Source organism: Psammomys obesus, unplaced genomic scaffold (genome assembly GCF_907164565.1).
Source record: "Psammomys obesus unplaced genomic scaffold, mPsaObe1.curated_primary_1811, whole genome shotgun sequence".
In the NCBI taxonomy this organism is placed as follows: Eukaryota; Metazoa; Chordata; class Mammalia; order Rodentia; family Muridae; genus Psammomys; species Psammomys obesus.
In genome coordinates, this window is record NW_026596079.1 from 17,874,553 (window position 1) to 17,899,052 (window position 24,500).

The window sequence follows — 24,500 nt, forward strand, 5'->3', positions numbered from 1 at the left end:
AGAGGTGAGATGGTAGAGGGCAGTGGTGGGAGGTTGTTAGACAGAGCTTTAGAAGCTTGGGTATTTTTTTAAAGGCCCTTTCCCTTCAATTGTCACAAACACCCTTTGCCCATTTCAGGATGAGTGCAGTTTCAGAGACACTCGAATTTTCTGTCCTTCGTAGATGCGGTGGTTTGTCTGGCATGTGTGTCTCGGGGCTTCTATGTCTCAACTGCAAATTCTCTCTGCTGAGGGCACCCGGGAGCTAGCATCTGACAAGCAACAGGGCTCATAGCCTGTATTAGCTTAGTGAGTCTGCAGGGGGAGGTTGTGGATGAAGGTGCTATCATATTCCGTCACTCTGAGGCCCCCAGGAGAGCAGACTGTCTGCCTGGTTGACATGTTGGCCTCTCTGAAATAGGAATGATGATGGCTTGAAGAGGTGTTCCAGGTGCAATGCCCAGGCTTAGAGAAGGTTTGGGGAGCCCTATTGGAAAGGATAAGGGGAGAAGTAGCTGTTTCCCTCAGCTCTTTAGAATTCTCTTGTCAGAGGCCTCATGTTCACCTAAGCCCTGCATGGAGCTGTGAGGGCTTCGCCTGTCATTCAAAGTCCCTGGCATTGACCAATTAGCAGAATTTGAACCTCTGGGTGCAGACTGATGGCTTGGTTACAGTGTACCATTAAAGGAAGTTGTGGCAATTAGACCTGCCTGGTGCCAGTGCAGGCTTCCTGGGCACTAATGAGCTGCACATCCAGGTACAGAGGATGATTCAGGACTCAGGATGCTGGGCTGTGCCAAACACAATGCACCTGGCCTTGGGCCTTGGGAATGATTGGCATCAGATGGTAGGGTTTCTTGGGGCATTTGGGCCTGAGGCTGAGACAGTGGAGGCTGGGGGTTCTGAAGGACTGCCTTTAAAATCCCAACTGTGTCCCTCTCCACATCTTCAGAACCAGTGGGCCCAGCTACTTAGAATATTCTGGGTGATTTTCTAGTTACTTCAAGGACAATCAAAACACAAATTTGATTTCGTTATCATTCCCCCCCCCCCCCCCCCGCCCCAAATAGCTAAGTATATGTTTAGACTTAGAGTTGTATGATTGGGGGTAGTACAGCCTTCCGGAAGACTCTGTGGTCACCATTCTGTCCAGATCTTAGATGCTGTCTTAGTAGGTGCCTGACTGGAGAACAGGGTGGAAGGGCTGTTGTTTAAGGGTGGGAGGAAATCTAAGAGTTATCTGGGGTCGGTCCTGATTAACTAGAGCTTTTCAGCTTTCCATCATGTTTTTCAGACTGATCTGTGATCTGTTTTTCTCATGTGCCATCCGAATATTTTAAATGCCTTTGTGCAGGTAGAGCATCCTGGCAGTAGCCTCGTCTTTGGCAGAGGCAGACACTTCATACAGGGTTGTGCCTTGCAAACAGCCGGTGTCCCCCACTTCTTATTCTGCAAACAGAATCGTTTTACCACATTTTTTACATTCAACTCCCCTTTTTCCATAGAGCTTGGTGATTGTTACTCTAAAGGTACTTCAGTATTTCTGCCTCGAACACTTTTAAGTGGTTTGTCTTCTGCTAGATTTTATTCCCACATCATTTTATGGTCTTGGGCTCGCTCTAGCTACGGATAAATGTACCAGGCTTTCTCACTCTCAAAGGCGGGCTTGTCAAGCACTTACAATGTCAGGGACCAGAGAGAGGTGGCTTAACCCTCACCTCTGAGAAGTTCTGGTCTAGGCACTGGGTCAAGGGCATAGGGCAGAGCCAGCTTTCATAAAAAGTAAAGACCAGGCCATGGGAGTTTGGAGAGGTGATGTGGAGCTGGTCAGGGGCCTGGACCTCCGAGTTGGGTAGGTTGACCACACTTCCTGCCCAAGTCTTTGGGATCCCTAACTGTGAGGACCAGGATCAGTCAGACACAGGGTGCTTTAAACTGCTTCCCTACTTTTGACATGTTACTGTATGAAACTAGCATCCTTGGTTCTCATTAATTAACTTTTGTGTTTTATCATTGTTTATATGTATGCATGGGGTGTATGTGCGTGTTTCTAAGTCAAACCCACATTCAGGCAGGTTTTCTGCAGCTCAGCTATATCCACAGCACAGTTTTTTGTTGTTGTTGTTTAAAAAAAATCAAATTAAAATTAAAAAGTTAGTTTGAGAATGTAGCTCAGTAGGAGTGCAATTGGCTAGTATACACAAGGTCCTGGGTTCAGTCCTCAGCACTGTGAAACAATAAAAGTGAAACTAAAGGCTGAGTTATGGTGAGGCCTCTGTTTCTGTCTGTAACCACTCATGGTTTGTCAGGCACCTGACCTGAGAAAGAAAGCTGGAATGTTGATGTTTGCTTTTCAAATAGGTGATTCTTGGTTTTTTTTTGTTTGTTTGTTTGTTTTTGTTTTTTGTTTTTTGTTTTTTTTTTTTGCCAGTATCTACAAAACCATGGTTATAAATGCTGCCGGGTAGGAGTTTGTACGTGCACGGATGTTTAGTATTGTATTAAGAATTTAGGTTTTCCAGGACAGCCAAGGCTACGCAGAGAAACCCTGTCTCGGGCAGGTGCAACTTAGGTTCTTAATTTTTTTCTTTTTCGTCTCACTGTGATGTTAGAACTCTCCAGGTTTTCTACCCTGGAGGTAGGTTATCCTACCCTCCAAGGTAGGATAAATCTCACTTGAAAGTTTTCTTGCTAAGGCACCTAACTCTCCTCTTCTGCGTTTGTATTTTTCTCTCTCTTTAGCAAACTCTTGTCCTCTAGTGGTGGAATTTATCAAGTGAGAAGGCAAGGAGGGATGACAGAGAAGGAAGGAGTGTTGGTCAGGCAGGAAAGGGGAGCTCGAACGTGTAGCTGCTTCTTGAAGACATGGGTCTGATCACAGGCATCTAAGGGTGCCAGCCAGTGGCTGTCACACATGAGCAAGAGGTTAGGCAGGCGCGGCTCGGACACCCATTTGACTCTCTTTTCCTTTCTGTGTCAAATGTGTATCCTGCACCTCCTCACCTGCCAGTGGATGTCCAGGGTAAGTCTGCATCCCGAATCCCCGGTGGCTGGTCACGGTGTGGTCCTCGCTGTGGGCTTTTAACTGTTCAGACCTACTCTAGCTATCCACGTTTTCCTGCTGGCTCAGAATAATCACTTGTGCGTATTTAATTTTCTGTAGCTTTAAAGAAATTGTGTGTGTGTGTTAATCATTTCCCTGCTTAGGCATTTGGCCACTGACACTGTCAGCATCATATTCTGTGAGCTGTTGTGTCTTCATAAGTCAGTTTTAGGTTCCTGGAAGAAAGAAAATGCCAAGTGCTTTAAATGCATCCCTTGCACAAGAAGTCAGTATATCTCTGTACCCATGTGTACATGCTTGAGTAGATATGAACACATTGTTGATTCCATGTGCAAAACAAATGTGATACTAAATACCACCTCAAAACATTCTCAAGTCAGATTTGGCCTTTTAAGCTTGCAGAATATCTGCCCTTGTCTATACATACAATACAGCTCTTCCTAAAGCCAATCATCTTAACAGCAACAACAAAAACAGAAATATTCCTTATTTTGGCAGTTTGTGAAATGTTTCATTTCTAAGGCTTCTTATCTTTAAATTCAGTTCTCAAGGTGATTTTCTTGGTTGAATGTGAACCTTACTGTGAGTGATATGAGAATAAACTGCTTTGGAGTCTCATTTCTGTCATTCCATCTTGGGGATGTGTCATGTCCATGTGGCTCCCTTGCCTGAGTGTCCCTTTGTCCTGCAAGCTCCCAACAAGTGTTTGCGTTGGATTCTGTCATCCACAAGCTCCATCCATGTGGGTCTCCTTTGACAGGTAGGGCTTGGATGGCCTGCTGTTGTTGGGGACACAGTCTTGTTTCTTTTTTAACATGTGGTGTGGTTGGGCTAGTCATTCCCCAATTTAAAAAAGGATAATCCCTTCCTGGTCTCAGTACTGTGACCATGAAACTATACAATAAACAGATCTTTAGTTAAGCTTTGGAAAGATGGAAGTATGGTACAACCATAGTGTAATAATATTGCTTATTATAATAAAAATGTATGCAACAATATTTTAGCTTATATCTTTCAGTGGCTTTCGTGTATTCAGTGTTGTGCAGCCAAGGCCGCTATCTAGTTTCAGGACAGTTTTATCACTCCGGCAGACACGTCGTCTTTTTTCATTGTCACTTGTCACTGCCACCCTCTCCCTGGCTTCCCAGTCCCCGACAACCATCAGTTGCTTTCAGTTTCTGGGACCTCTTCTGGACATGTCATCTGAATCATGGCAAATGGATCTCTTGATTGACTGTCGGGTTTTATAAGACCCTTTGCAGCCAGATGTAATCAGTGCATGGGGTAAACAACATTTTGTTTGTTTGAATTGATAAGAGGTAAGTTTGGAACGAATGAAAAACCACACATCCTTCTGGCTTTGTGTTCTGAGATCACCTAGACGTCCCTGCAACCCTCGTTAGTTCCTTGTCTTTTGTTAGGTCCCTGGGCAAAGCCACAGAGCTGTGTGTCAGTCACAGTGTCTGCAAGCATAGAGACAAGGAGGGACCAAATGAGTTTAAGGCATACTGGATACTGGAATGTAAAACTTCATTTTTAGCAGTTTCCTGATAATTAAAAGTTCTTGGGGTTGTTCAGTGTTGGTCAGTGGTAGAGTGTTTGCTTAACATATACTAGGCCCTGGGTGTGTTTCCAATGCCTTTCCACCAACACTTCATAAACAAAGGGGAAAAAACAGCTTCAGGTTTTTTGTTTGTTTGTTTTTAAGTGAAAATTCCTTCTCCCATACAGTGTAATCTGATTATGGCTTCCCCTCCTCCAACTCCTCCCAGATCCTCTCCACCCAAATCCTCTCTCCAACTCCTCCCTCCCTCCCTGCTTCCCTTCCTCCTTTTTTGTCTGAGACAGGGTCTCTGTGTAAGAGCTTTGGCTGTCCTGGAACTCACTTTGTAGCCCAAGCTGGGCTCAAATTCACAGAGATCCATCTGTCTCTGCTTCATGAGTTGGGATTAAAATTGTGCACCATGCAAATCCAGCTTGTGTATATGGAGAAGGAGGAATATGGGCTTCCAGGAGGAGGCAGTGCCTAGCAAACCCATAAAAGTGCAGCTGAGAAAAAGGGTGGGTGGATGAGTAGTGAGCGTTCATTCCAGAAAGACGAGGCGGTCGAGTGGGCACAGGGGAGTCTGTGGCTAGAAGCTGGGGTTGGCGTGCATGGGTGTCTGGTAGGTGTCAGCCACGATGGGTGATGCCTAGATGCCCTTCTGGGGGACAGCATGGTGGCAAACACTTATGATTACAGCACTTGAGAGGTGGGGTGGATGGATCAGGATTAAGGTAGCTTTCCAGTTGGTGCCCTGTGACATGAATACAGGTAAAAGAAAAAGGCAGCCATTAATTTTAGGTGATGCAGAAACCACCAGAATGAAAAATACGAAGACTCAGAAAGAAATTGTTTTTGTTGGTGTTTCATTACATAGTTGGGTTTGATCTAATGGTCCGTGGGCTGAAGGGATTCCTGTTAGATTCTGTTCAGATTCTTTGTGGGTTCTCCATATAGCATTCCTTCTCATTTTTAGGCACAATTTCTTTTGGTAATCATCAAACCTGTTAGGCACATTGGGAGTGGATGATGATTAGTACAGGAAGGGAAGAATGGATCTGTTTTGAGAGGAAAGGGGAATTTTTTTTTTCTATGTAAATCCCCAGTCACCTTGCATGTCCACTCTAACATTTATCCTCTTCCATCATTTGTGTGCCATATGCCAGTGTTTATACCCCATATTTCATTGCCACCAGTTGTTAGATGTACCAGGATTTTTCTGGACCACTGAAAGAGAGAGGAAAGAACCATCACTAGTCATTGTGGGTTGCAGGCCACCTTCTGATTCTTGAGGGTTAGAAACATGGGAGCAGAGGTGTCAGGATAACGGTGTGCCACCATTTACTCTAGTGTGGAGGCCCAGGAGCACTTTCTGCAGAAAGTAAGCATGATTTACTGTAGAGGACTCCTAAAGGGCTCCTTGCTTGGTATTCAGAATTCCCAAGCACAAGTAACATCAAAACCTGAAAACTAGAGGATTTGGGGCCTGTGGGGGTTGCTGTGCGGCTGCATGACTTAGATTTTACAGAAAAGGCCAGATGCAGTTAGTTCTTTGCTCAGGAATTTTGTCTGGAGAGCCATCTAAGGCATCCAAGCCATCCATTTTGGCCGCTGCTTGCTTCTAGAATTTCCTGGCTCTTAGGCCATCTAGGGCATGATGGTTAAGCCACTTGAATAAACTCAATGAAGTTATTATTTCAGTATCTCATTTCTTTGGAGATATTTGAGTATCTGCAGACTTGCAGGCAAGTATGCTAAATGATATACTACAGTACTGGCAAAGGGTTCTCTTGCCTGCAGGGTAGACTGAGCTTGAGTTAATAAATAACTAAGGTTAGTAACACAGGAAATTTGAAAGAGAGCCTCATAGTGAAGGAGAGGGAGAAAGAACTTCTGAGGTCAAGGAGGAGAGCCCTGGTTGGGGACAGAGCTGCCCCAAAGATGGGAGATTAGCTAGGTTAAGCAGGCATGGAGGAGGAGGTTCATATGTGAAGATGAACAGTCCCCAATGCTGGGAAAAGCAGGGAGAGGCAGGAGAAGCTGAGCTTGTGAGTGGACAGCAGTGACCCTTGCATGCTTTGCAGGGTAGGCTTTGTTAAGGGTCTTGAACTTTTGATGTTGGACTTTTCCTGGGAGCAGTGGGAGCTGCTGAGGGAGTGTGGTAATATTTGCCCTGGGAAAGCAGCTCAGGAGCTTCTGGGAAAGCTCAAGTGTGGCTATAGAACTCTGTAGAAGCTCCATTTCAGAGATCATGGTGGAGGCCAGCATGGAGGGAGCAGAGGTCAGGCAAGGGGCTAGAGTTTGTGTGGGAGCAAGAATGGTCAGTGCTTTGGGACTGGGGAAAAAACAAACAAAACAACAACAACAACAACAAAACAACAGTGCAGTTAAGAGCACTGGTTCCTCTTCCAGAAGCCTCAAATTCCGTTTCCAGCACCCACAAAGCCCACAGCCTTCTGTGACTCCAGTTCCAGGAGTTCTGATGTCCTCTTCTGGCCTCTGCAGGGACTACATGTGAGTGGTACACAGACATGCATGTGGACAGAACACCCATACGTACAAAATAAATAAACAAATCTCAAATAACCAACCAACCAACCCACCATCCTTGCCTAGGCTCAATTAAGGAAGCGTGTGCCCTCTTTCAGGGACGCTGCCAGGGGGAAGTGCTGGGAGTTTTGCAGATCAGCCCTCTGGACTTGCGGATTCCAAGTCAGCGCACAGTTGAAATGTTTCTAAGATTGTACCTGTACTGAGCATCTGCAGACTCGTCACTTCCATTGCTGTGAAAATACACCATGACCACAGCAGGTTTTATAAAGGACAACATTTAACTTAGAGGTTTAGTCCATTATCAGCCTGGCAGCAGGCAGGCAGACACGGGCCAGACGAGGGGAAGCGCTACATCTTGATCTTCAATCAGCAGGAGGAGACTGTGTCCCATACTGGGGGAGCTTGAGCATAGGCGACCTCAAGCCCCTCCCCACAGTGACACACTTTCTAATAGTGCCCCTGCCCATGAGCCAGACATTCAAACACATGGTTTACAGGGGCCATAACTACTCAAAGCACTGTATGTACTAACTGTTGCTGTAGCATGTACTTTGCGTAGGTATGACGTGTAATCTAGAGGTGATTTAAAGTGCATGGGAGAATGCGGGTCTGATCATTTCAGTTAGAGACTGAGGGACTTAGGCATGTAAAGGGAGGTGCTACAACCAGTCTTCTGGGGATACCAAGAGATAGGTATAGTCAGGTCAGCACTAGTGCCGTTGAGAATTTGTGGAGCTCCAAGATGAATCTTAAAATCGGTGTGTTCAACTGGGGCTGAAACAATTCCTTCAGCAGTGCTTTACATGTAAGTAAATGTTTAATATATACTGTGTGTGTGCAAAATAAATATAATTATATGGTGTGTTAGAGAAGTGGGAAAAAAATAATCATTGTGTTTTAGTATGCTATAGCCTAAATAGAAATGTTCCCACTATAACCATAATTAGAGCAATCTTTATAGCTTATACTTATTTTAGAATGCTGTAATTTTAAAGTCCTCTAATTATAACACAATAGATATTTAAAATAAATTCACAATAATCATATACACACACACACACAACCATTTGATCATATATGCTCACTCTCCTTTCTTAGGTACATACATTATTTTTAAAGCATATTGTATTTTCTTCTTCTCATATGTTTTTGTTTGTTTTGGTTTTTTGTTTTTTGAGACAGGGTCTTAGTATGTAACCCAGGTTGTCCTTAAACTCACGATCTTTCTGCCTTACACTCCTGAGTGCCAGGACTACAGGCCCACACCATCACACCCAGAACAAAAGGCTGTTACTAATTACAAATAGACACGTTTACGACTTGCATGTGGGAAGTCAAGATGCAGTTTATCTTAGGATTGTAGACTTTTTCCTTTGTGTGGGTGTGTATGTATGCATGCATGTATACATGCATGTATGTAGAGGCTAGAGGCTAGAGGTTGACTTCGGGACTCTGATTGCTCTCCCGCCGTGCTCTTTTGAAGCAGGTCCCTTCAGTCAGAGGCAGAGCTAGTCCACAAGGGTAGTCTCACTAGTCAGCTCGCTCAGGATCCTGTCTCCAGCTTCTGAGGCTGGGACTAAGGTGGGCTGCTCTGCATACCCACCATTGATGTGGCTTGCTTGAGATTTGAACTCCGATCCTCTTGCTTGTGAGACAAGCACTTTGATTACTGAGCCATCTCCCCACCCCTAGTCTGTTATTTAAAGTTTTTCTTCTGTAGATGCTGGAGAGGTAGGTCAGCACAAGGCACACCAGTAACCAGGAAGAGGAACTCTGGTTCCGGGGGTTCCGAAGCCCTCTTCTGGCTTAAACGGGTATTGCACAAAATACATGCTGGCAAAATCCTCATACAATTAAAATAAATATATCTTTAAAAAAATTAGAATTTTTTTTTCCCTGTAATCAAAATATTCCCAGCCTGTTTGGCCAAAAATCACACATAGATCTATTCTCTGTTCCAGCATGCTCCAGCTCTTCCCACCTCATGTCCCTACCCCCAAGTTAAGAATTTTCTGGTCTGGTGTGTTTGGCTATTAAGAAAGCAGAGAAGAGCCCGAGTGACTGAGGAAGCACTACCCCCATCCCTGCCCTGGGCCGCGTTGTCCTACGGCCTAGAGAGAAAGAACAGGTGTTCAAAAGCGCCAGCGCTTGGCTGTCAGCGGGGTTGTGTGATAGAGACACTCAGCACGCATGGGCTTGTTCACACAGGTCAGCATTTCACAGTGAACAGGGAATCCATAGTTGTCAGGGCGTTGACGGGTCCTGCTTTTCCTCCTGGAGTCAGGCCCCAGCAGGGTAGACATCCACCAGAGAGAGCGAGCTTGCTCGTGGAACATCCCAGCAGAGCATAGGCGATGCTTCACTACCCTTGAGACCAGTAGTTCCAGGGCACAGGTCGTATGTATGGCTGGTGCCCTTCATGCTGAATGAAGACATTAAAGACATAAAGGATTCTCTGGAGGGATGGGTAGTGACTTAGTGGAAGGCTGGGTCACCCCGTGAATATTGGAAATTTCTCAAGAAGCAGGTTTTGTGGAGAAGGTGATCGTTGGTAGCAGCCACTTATGTTCTTAGGTACTATGCATGGTTTGTACGTACTTTGAGCTAGTGAGGGTTATTTATATGCAGAATTGGGTGTTGAGCTTACTGCTCATCCAAAGCATTTCCAAGGGTGGGCTTTGACTATGTGATTTGCCCGTTATGTACTAAATTAGGACTTTCCCGTACAAATTGCTCTTCCTTACTAAAGTGTGGATATTTTCTCTAGGAATTTATGAAGTCTGGAGTTTTATGAAGTTCTGTTAAACTTGTTGGTCTACGTTCACCATTCTCATCTGGTCATGAGAAAATGGACAGGATCTATTCCTATAGCCAAGGCAGGCTTCCCTGACCTGTCTCTCTTTGCACTGAATGATGCAGTACATTTACTGTTCTACACATTGTCTGTAAGGAGGCAGCTTTGACAATTGGTCCAGCAGTTTTCTACATGGCAGCTGACTCATTCAGCCCGAGACAGTGGACAGAGAGGACAGGAGGACTGCTCAGGGAGTCAGGCTGTGTGGGCCCTACCCCCGATCTCTACCGTGGATGAATCCTTTAACTTCTCTGAGCTTTGATCTCCTCCTCAACACAAACATATAGGCTAAACCTTGAAGCCCCTTCCAGTTCCATCTGTTTTTTAAATTATGAAGCAAGTACTTAGGAAGGCTTGCTTTATACACATGTTGATACTCTGAGGGCTAAACCATGCCCTGAAGGAGCTTAGAAATTCTTTCTCTGGCTTGGGTGCAGCTAAACCTGATTTGCCGAAAGTATGATATGGAAGATTAAGAGCTGGTGTTCTGTGTGTGACCCTGGTGTCCCCATCAACAGGTCAGATCTACATTAGCTGCTCCTTTGGACTTAGTACCTTCCTGCTCACATTTATTTTCTAGTGCAGCAAAAGGCCAAATATTCTTGGTCTCTGGGCCACATAGGCAGCTGGAGAGGATGCAGACAGTATGTTAATGAGTAGATCTGCCTGTATTCTAGTAAAACTTTATTTACACAGATAGTTATTCCTTTTCTATTCTCTTTGGTTAAGTAGGGTCTGGGGTATGTTCAAATAAGTAAATAATCTGGGCTCTGCTCAGTGTAGCTTTGTCTTTCATTTTGTCACCAGCAAAGACCTAACTATAGACATCTGGTTACCAGGCTCCTTCTACAGGAAGGGTGTTGAAGCCCTTCGTTAGGATGTTAGATGAACTGCCAAAGATTTCTATGTCCCAGGGCCAGGAGCTGAATAACCCACCTTTGTCTTCAGGAACTGAAACTTTTGCCCAAACAGAGGCTCTTTAATTGAGGTAGACCTGACAAAGCCAGCTTGTATCCATTTTTGGAAACATCCCTAGCCTCTCACCTTGCTCCTCATCTTGAGCCTCCTCAAGATGCTCTGAAGAAAAGAATGCTGTTGCTGTGTGTCCTGAGGGTTTGCTGGCACTGGGCTCTGCAGGGTTGCACAAGGCAAGAGTGCAAGCCAGGAAGTCACCGTAGAAGATGCTCCTCAGTCACAAATAAGCATTCATATGTTGGAAATTGGAAGGATATGCCCCTAGAAAAGCAGCCATTTTCTTTCAGCCTTTTGGAAGCCATGAATAAGCAACATTTTTAAGTCCTGGAAAAGGGTACCTTAGTCTCTAGTAAGGAGAGAAGGGAGTATTGTTCTAGAAGCTGACCGTACGGCCTTGTTCTGTTCACAGGGAGAGGCGACATCCAGCCTCAATTGGACAGCGCTCTCCAGGATGTCAATGATAAATATCTCCTATTGGAAGAAACAGAAAAGCAGGCCGTGCGCAAAGCGCTGATTGAAGAGCGGGGCCGATTCTGCACCTTCATCTCTATGCTCCGGCCAGTGATTGTAAGTTGATGGAAAGCTCCAGAAGGCTTGGTCTGCGTGGTGTGGAGGGGCGTCCCCTGGCAGCCTAGCGCTGTCAGCAATCACAATGGCAGAAACATGTCCATACACCAGATTCTCAGCAAGGTGCTGACGTCCATGTGGCCCACTCCTCATTCACAATTCTTAGCAACACCTGTCCTACTTGATTTCTCCAGCGAGTTAAGGAGGTCTGGGCATGGTGGCACAAGCCTGTAATCCTGGCACTGCGGGGACTGATCCACAAGGATTGCTGTGAATATTAGGCAAGCTGGGGTTACATAGCAAAGTCTGGGATACCTGGAGCCACGGAGGGAGAGTTGTTCTCAACACTCCCGCCTCTCCCCGTTGCAGAAAACAAACAAAAGCATATTTAAAGGTTCTTAAAGTGGAGTTCCAGGTCAGCAGAGCCTGTCAACTGGATAGGAACATTGAGGCCCACTCTAGACCCGTTCTATGTGAAGCTCTAAGCCTGGGGCCCAGTGCATCTGTGTCGTAAGGCCCAGGAAGCATCCTGGTGGTCCAGCTCTCGCTTACTTTCTAAGGAATTCGTGTGCATGCTGCAGTTGAGTTTGCAGCAGCCGTTCTTGGAGGCTGCCAGAGGCTCCATGCTGGAGGGATCTCAGAATTGAGGCGTTTCCTCGCTCTGAACCTGGGCCTGCAGTGCCTGCTGGTACTTGGGAAGGTGACCAAAATGTTCACAGTCCCTGCTTCCACCCCACTTTCCGGTTATTAAGTGGGACAGGGGCCAAGAAAGGGGGACAGTTAGCTCTACTGGACATACTTGTACTGTCACACAGAGCCGTAGACCCAAACATCCCCGAGTCATGTCGGTCCCTGAAAGCACATGTGCAGACCAGGAAGCTATGGGCCTGGAAGTGCCCAGGCACTGGGAGGAGGCTCTGCTGCCCCAACACACAGGTCACTCTATGACTTCCTTTTCCCTTTCTCTTTCCAAAAACAAAGTACATATATCACCTTAGATTCCTGTCTCATATGCCTTTCATGAAAGGTTAAAAGGTCATGCAGTGACCCAGAAAGAAGCGGTTGGAACAAGAAATTGAGGGAATCCACGTGATGATGTCCATGAATTGTCCCCTTTAGGAGGAAGAGATCTCCATGTTAGGGGAGATCACCCACCTGCAGACCATATCGGAAGACCTAAAGAGCCTGACCATGGACCCCCACAAACTGCCCTCCTCAAGTGAACAGGTAGGAACTGTGGACCAAGCAGTCAGGGACAAGTCAAAGGTACGGAATTCAGGGCTCTGGTCGTCCCTGTGACATCTATTGTACCTGAAATTATAGCGGTATATTGTCATGTTCTTCACAATATCACATGTGGCAGTCACTGTTTCCAGCCACGGGGTTATGCTATATTGGCATCCTTTGTGTGGACTCAGGTTTTCTCTGCCCATGAAGCAAGCCAGTTCAAGCTGAATTAGGCATATGAAAGCAGGTTTATTCGTGGTAGCTCTTAGTCAGGTTCACCAGTCCCAAGGAACAAGGGCAAAGAAGTTGCTGCACAGTCAGGGAGACTAGGGAGAGAAAGAAAGACCATATGGAGAGAGGGAGAGGAAGGGAGAGAGCTCGAATGCGAAATGTCTGGATTATATAGGGAAGAGCCTCTGGGGGAGGGGAAGCCCAGCCCCTGGGCTGAAAAGTTCAGGGCAGAGGGTGGCATATGCTAGCCATACCCTGCAACAGGTAGGGACTGAGGGATTCTGGGATAATCTGGGTGGCCAGGTCTGAAACCCAACATGAACTACTTTAGTTCATCTTCACTGTTACACGCATTTTGTAGGGAAAGATGCGAGGTACTGAGAGACGAAGACTCTTAACCCAGGCCACCACTCTACTAAGTGGGGAGGCCAGGACTTGAGTCAAGTGATCCAAGACCAGATCCTGTGCTCACCCACTCTTCAGGCATGAGCTAGCAAAGGAACCTGACATCTTGTCATTCCGTCGTCATGGTTTGCAATCCTCCCTGGAGCTAATCAAGTCATTCATGACAGCTTTTCCCATCTGGGGAAAGGATGGCGTATTTTAAAATGCTTTACTCATTTGTGACATTAATACTGTATCAAGTGGGAAGAGACATGTCTGGGGGAACAACTGATGAATCACAGGCTGTTCTGGGTGCTTCGCATGCATGCGTTCTCATGGTCTGCTTGGACAGCCAGCTCAGAAGGCAAATTTGGAAGCTTTGTGGTTTTCTGTCTGTTGACTCAATAAGTAGACGTTAGTGGAGTGCCTCTTAAAGTGAGCAAGAGGTAAGATTATACACTCAATGCCTCTTTGTCACAAGGGAGACAAACAGAAATAATGGCAACAGGCTTAGTCTTGAGTCTGTGAGGTTTTCGTGCTTCTGGCTCTGGCCAAATAGGACACAGGTGACTGCGGAACATCAAGTGGTTAAAAGTGCAGCCAGCAAGCCCCCAAACCATTATTCTCTTTATGGAGCTCCAGGCTGAAAATGCTGCTGGTTTTAGCCTACGGTAAAAATAGCTTTCAGGAGTTGTTAATCTGTTGCAGTAATTACCTCTTTCTCCTGGTGTTTCATGCTTTTCCTCTTCTGACTCCCCCTCCCCATTAACTCCAGTTTCCTGCTTGTCTTAGAACGACTGTGACATTGGAGGATGGGTAGCATGGCTGAAACATGCATTTTCTCTTTTAATTCCATCCCTGTGCGGGCAGCGTTTTGATTTCACCAGATGTGTGGGTGAAGCCCTGCCCCCTCCACCATTACCCATCTGCTCTGTCCCTTTAGGTGATTCTGGACTTGAAAGGTTCTGATTATAGTTGGTCATATCAGACGCCACCCTCTTCCCCCAGCACTACCATGTCCAGAAAGTCAAGCGTCTGCAGGTAAGTGAAACCTTGGTCTCCTGATGCTTTCCAAGACATCTTAAAGTGAAGATGACCAGGGGCCGGGCTTTATCGGCAAAGGGAGCCCATTTGAAGCGGGAAGTAGTAAGGCAAAGAATGTTCTCACTTTTTAGGCTGTCTGTCTGCCCACCCCACCCCACAAGTGTTCCACCAGCAAGCCCAGGGTTGACCTTTTTTTTTTTTTTTTTTTTTTTTTTAAAGAAGTTGATTCAACAGTAGCTGAAACAGGAGTCACAATGGCTTCAAGCCATGCTTTACCCCACATCTCTGTAGTCTTAAAGTCCATGCAGTTATTGTTTGGTGGTTGTGTTTTCCTCTCCAGCACCCACACACTGCCCACTGTTATTTATGGATACAGAGCCCTTTGGAAGGGTCCTGGGACCTATAGGACCATTACTAGATTCACAAGGCAGCTGTTCTTGGCCCGCTGAGGGGGAAAGTTTGTTCTGTTCTTCAAAGGTGGAAGCACCATCAGACATCAGTCACTTCCTGCCTTGGTGCGGTGCACCTGCTGCTGATCATCTGACCTGACTTGCAAAGCCAGCTGGCTGTGAGGTGGCCTGGAGGGGAAGGAGCAGGGGCTCATCTCAGTCTGTTAGGGAGGTGGCTCCCACTAGCCTCCGGTGTTTCCTTTCTCTCTGGAGCTTGTGGTACGTGTGGCAGGCAGTTCCAAGGAAGAGGCTGTGTCTTGACGTCTTCCCCGAAGTTGCTGCTTTGGTTTCTTGCCGCCCACATGGGCGCTGTGTTTGTGTGAGACAGAGGGAAATCCTTTTTTGTTTCATTAGTGCACACACCGCCTTCTCCTCACAGCCTTGTTCAGTTGCACTGACAGGAGCTTTCCTTTTAGTCCTCAACTGCCGTCTTCTGGCTGGAATCCCCGAGTCTGTCCCCCCGTAGTTCCTACATCCTCTGCAGCTGTTTGTTTCCTCTGTCACTCTCCCCTGTCTGATGGATCACTGCAAGTCACCCGAGCATAGGCCAGCCAACATGGTGCGTTCCCCTAACGCATCCTTCAAAACAGAAGCCATGAGTCTGCAGACTCCGAGGCTTCCCCAGTCTGCTTGGACGCTTCATCCTCCAGTTGTTTCTGTAAAAACACTTGATCTCTGCTTGCCTGGACCCGGGACTCGACTCAGCTCTCAGGTTTCCATAGGAGCATGTCTGTTCATCCTAGGGAAGAAATGCAGACAGAGCACCTCCAGGGTGGGAACCATTGTCCTACATCCTACTTAATGGTTCACCCTAGAAGTAAGCACCTTACCACTGATACACTGTCCTCATCGAGAGCTGCCTGTGCTGTCACACCCGGCCCACGGAGAAACACCCATGAAGGAGTAAAGCCGACAGTCAGCTCACCAGCTCTGTAAATACATAGGGCCCACACTGGGTCACACCAAGTGCTTTGGTGGACAGAACCCAGCTTTGGCTAGAATCAGCGTAGAATGTCTGTCACTGCTGTTTAGCTATATGGCCTCCCGGTCTTCCGGACCCAGTTAGTCTGTCAAAGGATGTGAGCCCATGTCACATGCTGTGGACTTAGTGGGTTTTGCCCCAGGGTCATGGCTACTGCAGGCAGATAAGATCACTCGCACTTCTCTCTGTGTATCACAAGTGTTAGTGCCCCAGCTTTGTTGGTAGAGTTGGACCTCGTTGGCTTTTAAAGGTTTGTATACTTCGACTATTACATTGTACTTCTGAGGTCTGAGACCCAGCTTTCTTGCTATTCATCCAAAGCCTTTCATTCACCTGCCCAGTGTGGTCTCTGCCAGCATGTCCTGAGTTTGTACCACTTCTCCAGGCTAGGGAGCTGATACTATTCTCTTGGACCTTCCTGTCTCTCCCCCTCGTTCTTCTCACCACTGCCCCCCTCCCCTCCACACCTGTCCCCTCTGCTTGTCCTTTATAGCAGCCTGAACAGTGTCAACAGCAGCGACTCCCGGTCCAGCGGCTCCCACTCGCATTCCCCCAGCTCGCATTACCGCTACCGCAGCTCCAACCTGGCCCAGCAGGCCCCTGTGAGGCTGAGCAGCGTGTCCTCCCACGACTCAGGATTCATATCCCAGGACGCCTTCCAGTCCAAGTCACCCTCTCCCATGCCACCTGAGGCTGCCAACCAGGTAAGGATGCCCTCAGCCCAGAGAGCAACAGGGTTCCCTCCCCACCATTGATGGGTCATTTAATCCTCATGTTTAAGATATTCCCCAAACGGACAGATGCTCTGAGTTGGGCTTGGAAGCCTGTCTCAGCATCCAGCAGTAGTTAAAATGCCGTGTTGGTTTGGTAAGTAGGTTGGTAGCCTCAAAGAGACTGGGACTCTCTGGCATCCCTGTAGTGTCCAGTCTGGTGTGATGGTGCGCTCTACTATGGGGACACCCTCTTCACACCATCTCCGGTTCTCCCCAGGGGCGGAGACCCTATATCAATAGTGATTCTGTTACTCCACACCAGCAGTTATGTGGCCAGTGAGAATGGCTGTCAGATCCCCTGTGGATAACTGTATTGGCACTTTGATCCTGGGAGAAGCAAAGATGTGTGTTGGTTTGTACATCAGCCAATCAACTTGGTATGACTGAGTACAAGCACTCAACATCTACTGTAGTTTGGATGGCCCCCGCCAAGTCCAGTGTCCCTGCTGCCAAAGCAGGCAGGAACCAGACCAAGCATTGGGTACATCTCACGTGGGTTGTTGGTGTATGTGCCCCTCAGGGTGCCTGTTTCTTAGGCCAGTTTGTCACCTCTGGCCTTACGACTCGTTAATTAGGACAGGGTACACAGTGATTGGTGCCACGACCTATTGGATCCCACAGCGCCACCTGCTGGGGGAGAGGAGGCTGGGCCAGAGAACCTTGTTGCTCAGCCAAGGTTAGCAAGTACAGAACCTTGTATTCAGAGCGCGTCAGCATTCTTTAGCCATCTGAGGTATGGCATTTCCTTTCAGTGTGCTTGTCTTAGCTGGGGTGCTTTGGCCTGGCCCCAAGGCCATTGTCCCTGTTATGTGCTTCACTAAGCCAAGCCTGCTGTGTTCCCAAGCTGAGTGCACATGCTCTGGAGGGGAGACTCTTTGCTTCCTGAAAGGCCCTTCTAATGTGCATTATAGCTGTGTCTGTTTCTAATGGATTGAAAATTAACATCCTATTGTACCCCGATAACCTTCCTGAAAAAGCAAAGCCTTTTGTCCTTTTCATACTTCTGTTGATGGCCCAAGCATGGTTTCTGCCTCCGGTAATGCCTAGGGAAGCAAAAGATGGTAAACTGGGGGTTTCTGAAACCGGAAAGCCTGTACCTGTTTGGCTAGTACTCAAGAGAGGAGTTTCTGGGGCCAGGGAGCTGGCTCCGTTAGTAGAACACCTGCCCCTCAAGCACAGAGACTCAAATTTGGATCGTCAGCACCCATCAGGTGAAGTGGCACATGCCTGTCACCTTAGTTACCACTGGGAGGGTGGAGACAGGTGGATCCCAGGGCCTGCTGGCAAGTTAATGTGGCCAGTCAGTGATTTCGGGGTGTGGTGAGAGACCTTGTCTCGAAAAAGCAGGGTTGGCAGCAGTAGAGGAGGACACCAGCATCAACCTCTGGCTCTCACAAATACACTCAGACAAATACCGCACACACTCGCGTGTACACACACACACACACACACACACACACACACACACACACACACACACGGCTTTCTGTGTGTTTTGTTGGTGCTGTGTGTGGAAGCCAGGGACTCTCACAGGTAAATGATTGGCCATTGTCTTACTTCCCTGGCCTTTAGGGTGGTTTTAATGAGCCAAAGCGTTCTGCAGAACTTAAAGGAGTTTTCAGGCACCATAGCTGCTTGCAATCATACAGTAAAGAGGAACTTGTAAGACATTTTCTGAATCCCACCAGCCAAAGGGTTCTACCTACCCTTCCCTGTAGTTAGATACTGCTGATCCCATTCTCAAGGAGAAAAACACTGGACTCAGAGCTTCAGGTCCACAGTTGCACAGCTGGAGAGTGGTAGAGATAAAGCATCAATCCAAATCTTTACATTCCTGATCATGAGTTCAACCAGATGCTGAGTTACTGAGTATGCATTTGGTCCTTTGCCCTTGCAGATTGGGAAGCTAAGACTCATTTCCTTTACCCTTTTGAGATAGAAGGGATAGAAGCATGAATTTGGCCTCCTTGACATTTGGCCCAGGCACAGCTCAGGAGGCAAATGAGAGTGCTGCAGGCGGGCTTAAGCTAGAGGTTGCAGGTAACAGTGCGGGACTTGGAGGAAGGAGGTGGTGGCATGAAGAAAGAGGTGCTAACGGAGAATGGCATGGGCTTTTGAAACCTCAAAGACTATATCCAGTGACACAGCTCAGTTTCACCAAGTGGAGCCCAGTAGTCCAACATATTCAAGCCTATGAGACCATTTTCATTTGAACCACCTCGGGTCGAAGCCTAACAATGACCAGAATGGCGAGGGTCCCTACCTAGTACAGCAGGGTTTCAAGAAGCCAGGCTAGGGGCAGGAGACTGGCAGTCTCGTGAAACTTAGCGCCAGCAGCACTGGGACATGGTCCCCCACCTGGTCCTCTCCAGATGCTGCAACCTGCAGTGCACCAGCGATCGCTGGGCTTCCCTGCTCAGAACCTCAGGTGTGTCTTTAGACTGGAGGTCCCACTGTATGGAATAGAAGCTGGGCTGGACCCAAAAAGCTACGAATTAGAGACATTTGTGTCATCATTCAACCACTGCCTGCCTAGGGACAGTTCTGTACAACGTACAGAGCCTGTGCTATAAGGTCCTCCCCAGGGACCTGAGCTTGCACGTGTTATCATATGCCCAAGAGCACAGAGCCTTGCCTAGAGGTCCAGTGTGTTGAGCCAGTATTCCTCTACCAGGCACAGGGGCCAGTTGATGTCAGCAGAGCCAGAGCTTGGCCCGGTCTCATGTTGCTTTTCAGGGGCTTTCTTAAAACCGTGTGTGTGAAAAACAAGCCTTAACTCACCCTCTGCTTCTCTCATCCCTCCCTCCTCTGTGTATATGTCTGTCTCTGTCTCCCTGTCTGTATGCCTTCCCACCTTGTCCTTCTTCCTTTATTTTGATTATGCTTTCCGGTGGCCCCTGATTTGCTTTGGTGTGTTGGTCCCCTCGTGTGGCTTCTCCCTGCTGCAGAACTCCTCCAGCTCGGCCTCCTCAGAAGCATCGGAAACCTGCCAGTCAGTGAGCGAGTGCAGCTCCCCCACCTCAGTCAGCTCAGGCTCCACCATGGGCGCCTGGGTGTCCACAGAGAAGGTGACTGGCCAGGGTCGCAGCCGTGGTGGGCCATTTTTCCTGGTCTGCCCCGCCTTGGAATACTCACAGCCATCCCAGCTGTAGGAACCTGGAAACTCAGGATCCTCACCAGAAGCCAGGCCCTCTTTGGGATAGGACTTGAACAGGTGGAAGGCTCCCTGGCTGCCCACCAGTGTCGTCAGCAGGGGAGAGGAAAGGGGTATGGGGAATTTGGAGATGTGAAGGCTTCCTTCCTAGAACAGGTGTCTGTGTTCATCCGTTCTCCCTCCTTCCTTCCCAAACATCCCACAAACCTGTTGGATGTGACCTCTCACTGTATTGAAGGCCATGTGCTTTCCTGCCTTTCAGTTTGCACTCCCTGGCCCCTCAGCTTGATGTGGAATCTGCTGGGAAACCTCGAATGAACAGATCCTTTGAAAACACCTCCAAACATCCTGATTTGCTTAATGAGATGAGCCAACCCCTTAGCACAATGAAATTATGCTTCACTGGTTTAAAAAAAAAAAAAATCAAAACACCAAGACCATTGCAAATTAAGGACAATAGCCAATTTCTAAACTATTCAAAGTCCATGCCAAGTCCATATGTTCTCTGCACTGAGCATAATCCACAGGCAGAAGAGCAACCAGTGTTGGTTTGATTTGTAAATATTCAGGTTTCCTCCTGCCCTCAGTGTCAATGCCATCTGTGTCTCTACACTCATCCTGTTATATTAATTTTTTCCCCTTTCTCCTCCCTTTTTTGTTTTTATTTCCAGTTGTCTAATGGGTTTTCTCACTATAGTTTATCAAGTGAGTCCCATGCAGGGCCCGTGGGTGCAGGCCCCTTCCCTCATTGCCTGCCTGCCTCCCGCCTGCTCCCTCGGGTCACCTCTGTCCACCTTCCTGACTACGCTCATTATTACACCATTGGGCCCGGCATGTTCCCGTCATCTCAGATCCCTAGCTGGAAGGTTTGTGTCTCTCCCTTCCTCTCCCACCCTTTCCTTCCCCCCCTTCCTCCCTCTTCCTCCCCCTCCTTCCCTTCTTCCTTTCCTTTCCTTCCTCTCTTCCTCCCCTCCTCACTTCCTTCCCTCCCTCCCTCCTTCATTGCTTCTGTGTTCACCCCTCTTCTGTTCTATCATCCTCTCCTCTACTCTACCCTGACTTTCACACTCTGCCTTCTTCCCCACAACCCTTCTTCCTCAGGAAGACAACCCCCACCTGGGTGGGGGGCGGTGCACAAAAAAAAAAAAAAAAAAAGCTGGAGATACTTTCCTCATGGAACAGACACCTGAGTCTTCCTTTAGGGACTGGAGATAAGGACACTGCAGGGAGTGTGAAGCCAGGCTCCGCTTCAGGGTGGAGCCTGCTGGCCTCACTCCCTCCTGGGCCATCTGCAGTGTTTTATCAGAGCCTAGATTATCCTCTGGCCAGATGCCCACATTGTCCCCCTAGTGACAGCTCTGCTGCAGTAACAGAACCGCAGCCCGGAGTATGGAGTATGCATCAGATCATCCTGCCATAGCTCAGTAGTATATGAACTTTGCTTTTGATTGTTTTATATTGAAACACGTTTGCTTCAATATAAAAACCAACCTCTTAAGTGATTTCCACCAGAGCAGTTGGGGCTCCAGGATGTTAAGTCAGTCCTTGGGCTGCCAGCATTTTGAGCAGGTTATAACTTCATCTAGAGTCCTCAAAACCTGCTGCAGAGCCTTGAGTCCCCCTCATCCTGGTCCCAGCAGTGGAGTATGCCACAGCCGTGGAATGACTGGTGGTGCTTTAGTGCCCCCTGGTGGTCAGCCAAGTCCTTCAGTTGCTGTAGTAGAGCGGTTCCTTTGGGCAGAAGGGCAGACCTGGCTCCTTGGTGTGGCTTGCTCTCTCCTGGCTGATGCTTTAGTATATGATGGCCACCTGTCAGGTGGCTTCTGCCTGCCTGGTTTTTGAGAGAGTTTTTGATCTTCAGGCAGGGATGAGGAGAGGGAAGGTTCTCAGGGGCCCTCAGTGAGTGTGGGCAAGCTGAAGGGCTAGGGGCTAGCCTCTGCCAGAGCTGCCTTGTGTGGCTGCTGTGAGTGGGTGGCTGCAGTCCCCTGTCTGGGTTGGGGCCCATGGCTCCTGACCACACTGTTCTACTCAGGACTGGGCAAAGCCAGGACCCTATGACCAGCCAATGGTGAACACCCTCCAGCGCCGCAAAGAGAAGCGCGAGCCAGACTCCAATGGGGGAGGAGCCACGACCACAGGAGGTCCACCTGCAGCTTCGGAAGAGGCGCAGAGGCCAAGGAGCATGACTGTGTCAGCCGCCACCAGGGTGAGATGGTGTTCTCTGTGTCCGGTTGGGCTCATAATTGGGCCAAGATGGGGACTGGGAACCATGGCCAGCACTGGGGGTCCAGATAGCCTAGCAGCTGGAGGAGTGGGCCCCCATTCTTCTTCCCAGCTCTACCGTGTGTAAAAGAGAATCCTTGCGTAGGAATAAGACATGTAGAAATCCCTGGTTGCGGAATGAGGACTACGCAGGTCTGAGTCAGCTGATGTGCTCATAGGCGTGATCTGGGGTCCCACCTAAGGCAGTATGTGTGGCAGCTCTGGTCTCCAATTTTATGGCCGTGGTGGCTTGTGTGTCTGTCCCCCATCGTGCAGCCTGGTGAGGAGATGGAGGCCTGTGAGGAACTGGCACTTGCCCTGTCCCGGGGCCTTCAGCTGGACACACAGAGGAGCAGCCGAGACTCACTGCAGTGCTCCAGTGGCTACAGCACTCAGACCACTACCCCATGCTGCTCTGAGGATACCATCCCCTCCCAAGGTACGCGGCGCCCAGCTTGCCGTCCGGCTTTCCGGGCGGCTCCAGGTGAGGAGGCAGCGAGCCGGCGGCGGGCCTACCACAGCGTATCTCCTGGCTCCAGATGGGCTTTGGACTTACTCTGTCATCCGAGGGTGCTTTGGGGCCGGTGATCGGTAGCTGACTGGTAGCTAGCTGCTGCATAAGAATGACCTGAACATTAGCACTTTGCTCATCTCTCGCCATCAGTATATGATGCCCTCCGACCTGAAACGAGGTGTGGGCCATTAGTAACAGCTTCTTGTTTGCTTGGTGCTTTGTGCCTAGCACCCTTTCACCTTCACAGTCTTACACAGGAGAGATATTTTACACCCATTTTTACAAATGTGGACACCAAAGCTCAGTAACTTGACCAGCCCACACAACTCCTGTTTAAGAAATGAAGTTCAGTCCACAAATTCTTAATCTAGCCAGAAAAAGCTTCCCGGCACCCTGCCTCTCTCCCTCATCACCATGTGCACAAGGTAGGCAAAACAGGCATCTGCCAGTTAACATCACTCTGGCACCTGTAACTGGCAAGCCTTCCCACCAGGGACATTCAGCGAAGTCTGGACATCCTCAGTAGTCAGAACTGCGGGGACGCTCTGTATCCAGCACGTAGAGGCTGAGGTAGACTAACCCCCTCTAAAAACGGTAGAGGACCTCACTGCAACAGCAGTTATCCAGCCTCACGCCTCCAGTTTCAGCTGACCTGTTGTTCAGCTGCGTGGCCATGCAGTGCTCACGGCCGGCATCCTCCCTCCCCCGTCACTCTGAAATACACACGGTGCCATTTTAAAGCAGGTTCGAGCACATGAGCCTTTGTACTTTGGTTTCAGAACTCCGTTCTTCTCTAGCCCTCACTTGAGCAGTTAGTTATCAGGCAGACGGTAAGGCCAACGCTGGTCTGTGTGAGTTTTCTCATGTTTAATTCTGGACCAGAGGACTGGACAAGTTTATCACCTTTCACCGTCTGTATCCCTCCCAGAGGTGGTTGGCAGCGGCTCTGTTGCTCAGTAGTCTGGGGTTCTTCCCCCCTCCACTGAACGTCAGTGAACAGAGCAAGGTCTCCTGCAGGGACCTGGTACTAAGGCAATGTTTCGGCATCAGGGCAGGGGAGGGTGAGGCCTTCTGCACTCTGCCTAGTGTGATTCCCGTCCTCCTGCCATGGCATGGGAAAAGAAGAGCTATTGCCCTGGACCCGAATCCATCTAATCAAATCCCATCCTCAGTTTCAGATTATGATTATTTCTCTGTAAGCGGTGACCAGGAGGCAGAGCAGCAGGAGTTTGACAAGTCCTCCACCATTCCAAGGAACAGTGACATCAGCCAATCTTACAGGCGGATGTTCCAAGCTAAGCGTCCAGCCTCAACTGCTGGCCTTCCCACCACCCTCGGACCTGCTGTGGTCACACCAGGGGTTGCGACCATCCGACGGACCCCTTCCACTAAGCCTTCTGTCCGCCGGGGGACCATCGGAGCTGGTCCTATTCCCATCAAGACACCAGTGATCCCTGTCAAGACCCCAACTGTCCCAGACCTCCCTGGGGTTTTGCCATCCCCTCCAGATGGGCCAGAGGAGCGGGGTGAGCACAGCCCTGAGTCTCCATCTTTGGGGGAGGGACCCCAGGGTGTCACCAACATACCCTCTTCCTTGTGGAGTGGCCAAGCGTCTGTCAACCCTCCACTTCCAGGCCCAAAGTCCAGTATACTTGAGGAGCACAGACAGGCGATTCCAGAGAGCGAGGCTGAAGACCAGGAAAGGGACCCCCCAAGTGCCACTGTCTCCCCAGGCCCGATTCCGGAGAGTGACCCCGCAGACCTGAGCCCAAGAGAAACTCCTCAGGGAGAAGACATGCTGAATGCCATCCGGAGGGGCGTGAAACTGAAGAAGACCACCACCAACGATCGCTCAGCCCCTCGCTTCTCTTAGGCTCTCATAGTTCCCAGGAAATGCTGCCAATGGGGAATGAACTCTTTCATTAATAAAACCTAATTTGTCTGA

The 24,500-nt window shown here is 48.6% G+C and overlaps 1 protein-coding gene across 9 annotated transcripts in view; it reads left to right on the forward strand.

The window, feature by feature from the left end:
- Window positions 1-24,500, forward strand: part of Mtss1 (MTSS I-BAR domain containing 1) — a 141,998-nt gene extending 117,498 nt beyond the window's left edge. Inside the window, exons 7-16 of one of the 9 annotated variants that reach the window (XM_055626728.1) lie at window positions 11,378-11,535; window positions 12,655-12,762; window positions 14,321-14,418; window positions 16,346-16,556; window positions 19,574-19,693; window positions 20,451-20,645; window positions 21,812-21,985; window positions 22,318-22,525; window positions 23,728-24,081; window positions 24,190-24,500. In XM_055626728.1, coding sequence (XP_055482703.1) covers window positions 11,378-11,535; window positions 12,655-12,762; window positions 14,321-14,418; window positions 16,346-16,556; window positions 19,574-19,693; window positions 20,451-20,645; window positions 21,812-21,985; window positions 22,318-22,525; window positions 23,728-24,081; window positions 24,190-24,428 — 1,865 coding nt within the window. In that variant the 3' untranslated portion in view covers window positions 24,429-24,500. Of the gene's footprint in view, window positions 1-11,377; window positions 11,536-12,654; window positions 12,763-14,320; window positions 14,419-16,345; window positions 16,557-19,573; window positions 19,694-20,450; window positions 20,646-21,811; window positions 21,986-22,317; window positions 22,526-23,727 lie in introns of all 9 variants that reach the window. The other 8 variants (XM_055626725.1, XM_055626727.1, XM_055626731.1 and 5 more) reach the window with 8 other exon arrangements.